This window comes from Thunnus albacares, chromosome 23, assembly GCF_914725855.1.
Source record: "Thunnus albacares chromosome 23, fThuAlb1.1, whole genome shotgun sequence".
Classification (NCBI taxonomy): domain Eukaryota; kingdom Metazoa; phylum Chordata; class Actinopteri; order Scombriformes; family Scombridae; genus Thunnus; species Thunnus albacares.
Window position 1 is genome coordinate 20,636,034 of NC_058128.1, and position 9,229 is coordinate 20,645,262.

The 9,229-nt window shown below is 40.2% G+C and overlaps 1 protein-coding gene across 1 annotated transcript; it reads right to left on the reverse strand.

Moving 5' to 3' along the window:
- Positions 1 to 137: 137 nt before the first annotated feature.
- Positions 138 to 8,201, reverse strand: LOC122974710 (NACHT, LRR and PYD domains-containing protein 12-like). Its single transcript, XM_044342596.1, has 11 exons — positions 7,931 to 8,201; positions 7,803 to 7,826; positions 5,888 to 7,655; positions 5,548 to 5,721; positions 5,165 to 5,338; positions 4,854 to 5,027; positions 3,613 to 3,786; positions 3,347 to 3,514; positions 2,878 to 3,051; positions 2,192 to 2,238; positions 138 to 1,516 (listed from the first exon to the last, which is right to left on the reverse strand). The coding sequence occupies exons 1-11, from the start codon at positions 8,199 to 8,201 to the stop codon at positions 924 to 926; spliced, it is 3,741 nt and encodes a 1,246-aa protein (XP_044198531.1). The 3' UTR covers positions 138 to 923.
- Between the last annotated feature and the right edge of the window lie 1,028 nt (positions 8,202 to 9,229).

The following is a 9,229-nucleotide window of genomic DNA, read 5'->3' on the forward strand; positions in this document are numbered from 1 at the left end:
TGAATGGGGTTTCATTATAGTCACTACACTTTGAATATTCGTTGATGAAGATTTGATCATAGATGTACTGAACACCTCTAACAGAGATAGAGTAGAGATATAAATGCATTAAAGTGGCGTGCTGCTGCTAGCTAGCAATTTTTGTGGAGACTGTGCTAATAATAAAGTTTATTTATATAGCACATATTACAATCAGCAATTACAAAGTATTTTACAAAGGCCAGATATAAAATGAAAAAAGGATAAAATACAATATTCCAAATACACATACATTCCCACATACATAACACTACAAACACATGAATGGATTTATTTATATATGAAGTGGAGAATGAATGATAATCCTCATCCCCTGAAGAATTTCAGTTTTGTGTCTGCCTGCATCTATTTGTTAACCTAAATCAAATGAAATCAGTGGTGAGCTCAGTACACAGTTGGTGACACGAGAAGCAGACCAGAGCACGCTGACCCCAGTGATATAGTGAGTGTGACCGGCACTGCGAAGGATGAGTGGAGTAACTGTGGACTGCAAGTAGAGGTCACCGGAGTTCAGGCAGGGCCTGTATCCTTTTTTTGCTCTTTGCAACCAAGTCTTTCATTCTGTGTTTAGGCCTTACAGTAAGGCGTAGTGGTATTAAATGTCCTAGATAAAACAACAGATCATTTGCCAGTACTACCTGGGCCATGACAGACAATGATAGATTAAAGTTTACAGTTGGCTGTTTAACACACCTTTGTTTAACACACCATGTTTTCATGGTAATATTTTGTCTTCCAAGTTTGACAACTGCAAAACAAGTTTTAAACCCATAAGTGTAACCCTAACCCTGTATGAAAATTTAGGATGCTTTTTCTTCCAGTTTGACTCTTCAGCATTATCACCACCCTCTGTGAGCAGGAACAACACCATTTAATCTCCTCACTCAAAACTCCTCAATTCTTTCAGCACTATCTGACCGAGAAATGAGTTCTTGCACACCCTCCACTGTACAAATAGTTACAGAGCAGTCATCCTTTTCCATCCCAAATCCAGCAAAGAGGGGCTGAGTGAAAGTGCTGTTGAATGTTTGAAGGTGGCTGAGGGTCCCAGAGGAGATGCTGTAAAAGGACAGGGTGCCACCAGGCCAGTCCAAATACACTCCAACCCTGCGGGATCGAGACAGAGGCACTGGTATTTCCACAGACTGGTGGTCATGCTGAGCGCTGTAATGGTCCTCAGAGCAGTACAGACTCCAGGATTGGTCTGTGTAACCAAACCCACAGAGATTATAGCCCGCCCTCCGACGGATCCCCCTCATTGTCACAGCGATATCCACCCATTGTCCTCGCCACTCAACCTCCCAGTAGTGGCGCTGGGTGAGGCTTTGGTGACACAGCACCTGAGACACACTCTCGAACCTCTCGGGGTGGTCTGGGTACTGCTGTTGCTCCCTGATCCACGTTACCTGCTTTCCACCGTCGTACAGGAAGAGAGACTTGGCAGCTGTGTTTGTGTCCAATGTCAGGGTACATGCATCTATACAGGACAAAAATGTTTTCTCATGAAATCATTCTAATACTTTTTCAAATGAAGGCAAAAGCTCTGTGTCTAATAAAAAAAATCACCATACAAAACAGTCATAGCCCTTAACCAATGAGGGTAGAATGAAAGAAGGAAACGCAAGAGGGAAACACTCCAAAATGGTATAGATAATGAAAAGGTGTGTGGGAGTTTAATTGCTTTGTGGTTCCTACATTTGTATCAGACTTGCACAGATTGTCTAACCCCCATTTTTACTATCTTGGATCAGCTTCATTGTGCTGATTTTAAGTGTGACTGGATTATTTTGTTCCACATAACATCAGCTCAAAATCACAGAATCCACACTGCCAGACTGTAGAATACAGCTGGACAAATGACACAACAACATGTTGTTAGGCCAGAAACAACTGAAAAGGCGGAAGAAAAGCAAGTGCATATAGTGTATGTCACATCTACACACAAACAAAACTAAACTCAGATGGCAGGTGAAAGAAATAATTAAAAACAAAACTTAACCTTTCTGGTCAAAAAGTTTTGCTTTGTTAATTCAGGAATCCTTTTGTTATAAAAAAAAAAGTCCTTTATTCAAAAGGTGCAACTGTTTTTGACACATCAAATACATATATTAAAAGTATATGAAAATGATACAAATTGTAGAAGATCACTTACATTTCTTAAGTGTTGATTTCAAGTAGCACTCCGCATTATGGTCCGTACTGCAGTGTTGGGGGATATATCAATGATATTAATCATTAACTGACACACTGAAATTAAGTGGAGTTTTACAGTCATTTATTTATGGCTTTTGTAAAGATATTTTTTATATCTGCCTTTGAATTAATATAGTTTATAACTGACTTTTGAAACCAATATCTTATATATTATGCATGTATATAAAATGTGATTATATGTACTCTAGTGCACGTGACCTTGTTCCACATTGATTCCTTTGTTTATTGTGCTTACTATTTACTGTAATTTATCATGTGTGGTCAGTGTCAGCTCATGTGCTTCTGCTCTGAATTGCCAGATAAGTGTGTGAAAATAAAACAACTCAATAAAGGGAACTTGAACATTTAATGAACCTTTGAACCACAAGACATGTTGCATGTTCTAAGAAATACCCATCTTAACAAGCCATGTGGTATAATGATGTTTTTAACTTTTTTCTTTTCCAAAAATATTCTTGAATCTATTTTCATGGCATTTTTGCTCTTTGTATTGTTGATATTAAAGAACTGATGGTACCATAAGAGATTCAAACCTAGGAAACATACAGTGGTGGATGGTGGTGGGGGTGGGGCCACAACAACATCCCAGAAAGATTTCAAAATCTGTATGATAAATTGTTTTACCTGAGTTCTTCTAGTTTACAGAGAGGATTGTCCCGATGAACAGAGATCAGCTTCACTCCAGAGTCCTGCAGGTAGTTGTAGCTGAGATCCAGCTGCCTCAGGTGGGAAGGGTTGGAGTTCAAGGCTGAAGCCAAATAAGTGCAGCCTTTCTCTGTGACTCCGCAGAATGAAAGCCTGGGTGGAGGCAGGGTATTCACATTTCATCCAAAAACATATTATTCACCTCTTTGAGAGATACAGTCTACATGTTTTATAAAAAGTTTACACAAATAATATTAAAATCAACAACTCTGTTTCTTTTCTAACTTTCTACCTTTACTTTTTGGGTGTTTCTTTACCTTTCTTACAGAGATTGTTTTTATTTTCTTATGATTATACTGTGTTATTAAAATTCTGATTATTCTAATTCTTTATTCTGTTTATTCTATTCTAATTATTATTAAACTGGCAAAATACAACACAGGCTAACCTTAATGTCTCCAGTGTACAGTCTGGACTTGCCAGTCCAACAGAGAGCTGCTTCACCTCTGAGTCCTGCAGGTCATTTCCACTCAGTTCAAGCTCTTTCAGAGAGGTGTCAGAGCTGAGAACTGAGGCCAAATCGGCACAGCATTTCCGGAGATTGCATTCATTTAACCTGCAGGTGAGAATATGTTTGTTCCAATAAGGTGAATGCTATATTACTGGTGATACTCGAAAAAGTTTAAAGTGATAGGCTGAACTGAGTGACCTGACCTTAATGTCTTCAGTTCACAGTTTGGATGTCTCAATCTCATAGAGAGCAGCTGTATGCCTGGTCCTTGCAGGTTGTTTCCACTAAGGTCCAGCTCTCTGAGGTGAGCAGAGTCAGAGCTGAGAGCTGCGCCAATCTGGTCACAGCATTTCTGTGTGAGGCCACAACAGCTGAGCCTGACAGGAGAAGGAAAATTTCAAATAAAGTTACAGCACACTACATGTGACATAGTGATAGTGAACACATGATTAGTTCTCATTAAAAGACTCCACAAACATTATGTAATAATATAATGTTGTAATAATTTTGTCAAATATTCCAGATTAGGTTGTTAAACCAAAATCAATTGACTGATTTTTCACTAATTGAGGGCAAGCTGTAAACACAATGAGATATTATCATGTTTTAAAGTTGATATAACAAAGTGTTAGCAAACAGTTGCCTATTTATACATTTAGCACATAACATTAGCATTAATTTGGAGTGGTGTTTCTGTACATGGTGAACGGAAGTACAACATTAATTATCTTTTTGGTGCTTTTTGGTCTCCAGCAACTCTTAAGTGAAATATCTATCTTTTTAGCCACTGAATGCTCCATTATGTTCATCAGCTAATTGTTAACTTCAACTGTCTGCTCTTTGGTGCTGGTCAGGTAGTGTATAGTGAGTTTATCAAAGGATTTTTACGAAAATAGCTGCCTGCGGAGTTTGGAAATGAGGTTGATAAAAGTAGTCGGTGTAAACCAAAACAGTAAAGTTGTGGGCTGACACTATAAAGTTTGCTAGAGCCTCTGTCACTATGAGCAGCCCCTGAACTGAATGCAGAACGGCAGACACGCAAATTGACGACTAGCTGGAGAATAAAATCAATCATCTAGCAAGCTAAACAGCCAGATAGTCCTCTCAGGAGTTAGTAGCAAGGCCAGTGAATATTGGCCAGAAACATGACTCCAGTAGGATCATAATGTTGCTTTATTTATGTCTACTACATGTTTAACTTAATAAGGTGATGATATATCAGACTGTGTGTCAGCTAGTGTTGAAATTTGTCTGCCTCACAGAAGTCAAAAAGTGATGATTGCAGCAATTATTACATATGGACTTTAGTACAGTATGTCTTTGAGTGGCAGTTATCTATTAACCTTTAAACCATGAGATTGCCAGAATTGGCAGGCACTATACACTCTAGCTTTAATGGTGTAGACAGGACCACCACAGTCATTGTTTCAGAGGACGCACTGACCTGAGCATTTCCAGTCTACAGTGTGTACTGCTCAGTCCAGCAGCCAGCAGAGAAACACCAGAATCCTTCAGGTTATTGTTGCTCAGCTCAAGATTTTTTATGTGAGATGAGCCTGAGCTTAAAACTGAAGCCAAATCTGCACAGCAAGTCTCTTTCAGCTTGCAATGATTCAACCTGCATAAGAATAGATAATTAAGTCATACTTTTCCACCCAATATCCATTAAAAGTGCATGAAGAAATTGGACTTTTCCTCCATGTCTAAAGGAATTATGAAATAGAATAAGTGAAGAAAGCAAGAAACAGGCCCAACCTCAGTGTTTCCAGTTTGCAGAGTTGGCTGCACAGTCCCACACACAGAGCCTTCACTCCTGCTTCCTGGAAGTCATTAGCACTCAGGTCCAGTTCTCTGAGTTGAGTACACTCTGAGCTGAGAGCACCAGCCAGTGCTTCACAGCAGTGTCCTTCCAGTTTACACTTCTGTAATCTAAACAAAAGGGAAACGTGTGCATTTATTTCATGACAATACAAAAAAAATTTAAATACTTTTCCTACAACTAGTTTTTATTACAGTAAACAGCAGAAAACCTAAACCACAAGTCTTTCAGCTACAAGAAGTAGGCTTAGCTGCTGTTTGCAGGGGTGTATTGCTCAATAGTTCGGATGCTAAAGAATGGCTAACAAATTGTTACAGACCTTAAACTCTTCAGTTTGCAATAAGGGCTCCATAATCCAACAGAAAGCAGCTTCACCCCTGAATCTTTCAGGTTGTTGTCACTCAAGTCCAGCTCTGTCAGGTGAGAAGAGGTTGAGCTTAGCGCAGAGGCCAAAACTTCACAGCAGTTCTCAGTGAGGTTGCAGCGATTTAGCCTTGAAAAAACGACACATACAAATGTCCTGTTCATCAAGGGATGAAAAAGTGAACAATAAATCCAAGAACAGCTGCAATAACACACAGAAACTGAATTAGCATTTGGCTTGAGGGCAATGTCAATCAACCAAGCAGAACATTGTGTTATCATGTGGGTAAACTCACAGAGCACGTGTGGCGGAAGTGATGACGGTCAGCAGCTTCACTACCCCTTGTTCTGATCTTATGTACTTCTTCAGGTCAAACTCCTCCTCTGTTGCCTCTGATGTCATCAGTTCAAAAGTGAGTGCAGACCACTGGACTGGTGACAGATTTTTGTTTGCAAGCCTCCCAGAGCTCACAAGGTTCTGGATCTCAAGCACCAAAGACTCCTCTTTGAGCTCACTCAGGCAGTGGAACAGGTTGAGCTTGGCCTCTGGTTCCTCTTTGATCTTCTCCTTGATAAACCGAATGGTTTTCAATAAATCTTCTTCTCCTTTCTTCTCTGCTCCATCTGTTTCCAAGTGCAGTAGTCTACCAAGGAGCTCCTGGTTTGATTTCAGCGACAGTCCCAGGAGAAAACGAAGAAAGACATCCCAGTGGCCATCCTGACTCTCCAAGGCTTTTTCAATTGCAGTCTTGTGAAAACTGAACATAGATTTGGGGAGAAATCTTGTAGATATCCTTTTCAGGTATCCAAGAAGGACATTTTCTTTCCTTTGCGTGTAGGAGTGGTGGGCGTACACAGCTGCCAGAAACTCTTGGATGGTCAAATGTACAAAGCTGAAAACTTCCCTCCTTCTTCTGCCCTCCATCATGAAGACCTCTGTGCAAACACCTGAGTAGATGGTCGCCTCCTTCACATCCATACCACACTCTTTCAGGTCAGCCTCATAGAAGATCAGGTTGCCTTTCTCTAGCTGATGGAACGCCAGCTTTGCTAGCTTCAAAACAACATTGCCACTTTCCATTGGATTGTGCCCTTCTACCATCCTGTCTGTCTGGCAGAGAAGGAGATATGCATACATCTCAGTCAAGGTGTTGGGCATGGCTCCTGTCACATTGTCACGTAACATTTTCTTCATCACCCTGACTGTGATCCAGCAGAAAACTGGTATTTGACACATGATGTAGAGGCTTCTTGATGACTTGACATGATTGATGATCCTGATGGCGAGGTTATCATCACACAAGTGCCTCTTGAAGTATTCCTCCCTTTGTTCATTAACAAACCCCTTTACCTCCGTCCACTGGTGGATGTACTTTCGAGGGATTCGGCTGGCCGCTACAGGTCGAGAAGTGATCCAAATGAGAGCGTTTCCCAGCAGATCCCCTGTTATTAGGTTTGTGATCAGCACATCAAGTGAGGCTGGCTCTGTTTCATCTCTCAATACCTTGTTGTGTTTGAAGTTCAAGGGGAGGAGAGTCTCATCTAGGCCATCAAAGATGAACACGACTTTGCATTCTGTTCCCAGTATCTCAAGAGGTTTCATCTCAGGAAAAAACTGATGGAGCAGTTGCATAAGACTGCAGTCCTTCTCGCCTATGTTAGGATTCAGTTCACGGAAAGGAAATGGGAAGAGAAAGGTGATGTCCTTATTTTCCTCCCCTTCTGCCCAGCTCAGGGTATACTTCTGTGCACAAACAGTTTTACCCATTCCAGGTATACCCAGGGTTAGCACAGTTCTGATGTGCTTCTCTTGGTTAGGGCAGGGTTTGAAAATGTCACTAGCTTTAATGGAGATTTCCTCTGTTGTCACATGCTTGGACCTTTGTTGTCTGACCTCATGTTCCTCACTGAAGCCTCCCCATGCTCCTTTGATCACATGCAGCTCAGTGTAGATTTTCTTCAGATAGATGGTGTCCCCTTCATCTGCATTCCCCTCATAAATGTTTTGGTATTTTTCCCTCAAAGTGGATTTCAGTTTTTCTCGGATTGTATGGTGGTCAATCTCTGTTCAAACAATAAATTAAAAACCTTAATTCAATTTCAGTTTTGTACAGTTCAACCTTCAATCTTGTCCATATACATGGCTATGAGTTTGAACTTAACATGACTCTGCATTTCTATTTGTGTCAGTATCTTTTTTTTACAACTTACCTTTGCCTACTTGAGTGCTTGGAACTGATAAAGAAACAAAGAGGAGAGATAGCTGTTATGTGACAAGACTATTTTGCCTAACAAACTGACTAAACAGTCAAATTCTGTACTTTTAAAACATGTTTTACCTTCATCATATTTGCTCTTAAGTGTTTCAGCCCAGAGTTTAAGTTTCATCTTGTTCAGTATGTCCACTGTGACAGCAACAGCACCCTCATACCCATATGTCTGCACCAAAAGATCCACTGTGCCTGGTCTGTCAACGCCATCAATCCGAGACTTTGGAATATGAGGGAATGCTTCGAGAACATTACTATAAAGAAACCACTGGAAAGTCCTCAGCTCTTTATCAACCAGCTCCTCCAAAGTGGCCAAGAGAAGCTCTGGGACACAAGCCATACCTGTTCTCCGAGCTAGTCATGCGTTCATCCTCTCCTTTTGTTGTATGTCCATCTCCCAGCAGAAGCAAGCGTCAAATGTAGCAACAGTTTCAGTTTTGAGCTGATTGTTGCTGTTTTCATCTCACCCGTCACTTCCTGTTGAGCTCATTAAAGATTTACAACTACATAATGAGCACAGGTAGCACTGTCACTGTGCATGCTGAACAACCCTACTTTACAGTAAGTGCGTTTGTTTACATGCCATACATGGTAAAACAAGTTGAGCCAGTCCAGTCAAGTTGGTGATAAGTGGGAATGGGGGCAGCTTATGAAAGGCATAATAGTGAAGTAAAACTTCTCTCAAATAACTGTGATGCTGAAAGAGGAGACTCTGGGCAGTTCATTAGGCAGTATTATTAGTTTCATTCTGTGTCACATCCACATTAAGGTTCTTGTTTTGGCAACCAGATAAACCAGCAGTAAAGGGAACCCACATGTCCTCCCATCCCTGAAGTGAAGCATGCAGGAGGAATATGACACTTCAGGAATGTTAACATGTATTTCGACAGGTTGCTACTGTTGTAATGTAGTATGCAGAATCTGTCACCAGCGCAAAGTCATTAGTTTTCAATAAGCATATTTACTTCCTGAAATGTCTTTGAAGTGGTTTCACTGTTAGCAAATAGTTTATTGCACACTAAAATGTAGTTGTAAGCAGATATGTGTTTATTAATGTATTTGTCCATAACTATAACTGTAATATATAAACATATAATGAATGACAATATAACAAAACACAGTTAGTAATAAATATGTCTACATAAGAGATGTTGTAATTGCTGATGACGACTGTACAGTGATAAACACTTTAAGATGTCCTTATATCTGCTCATGACTACATTATAATGTGCAATAAGGTTTTACCATTTATCAACAGGTGTTAATGAGTGTATACTACCATATATAGACAGCCGTTGTGAAGTTGATGTAGGTTTTCAGTGGATAAATAGTGACAGAAAATAAAAATAAGGGATATTATCGATGTAG

Excerpts from the sequence above, each read along its gene's own strand:
- LOC122974710 (XM_044342596.1), bottom strand. The coding sequence starts at position 8,201 with ATGGCTTGTGTCCCAGAGCTTCTCTTGGCCACTTTGGAGGAGCTGGTT. Across the intron at positions 3,787-4,853 it reads TGTAGACTGGAAATGCTCAG|GCTCAGCTGTTGTGGCCTCA; the intron begins GTCAGTGCGTCC and ends TTCTCCTGTCAG. Across the intron at positions 1,517-2,191 it reads GAAATCAACACTTAAGAAAT|ATGCATGTACCCTGACATTG; the intron begins GTAAGTGATCTT and ends TGTCCTGTATAG.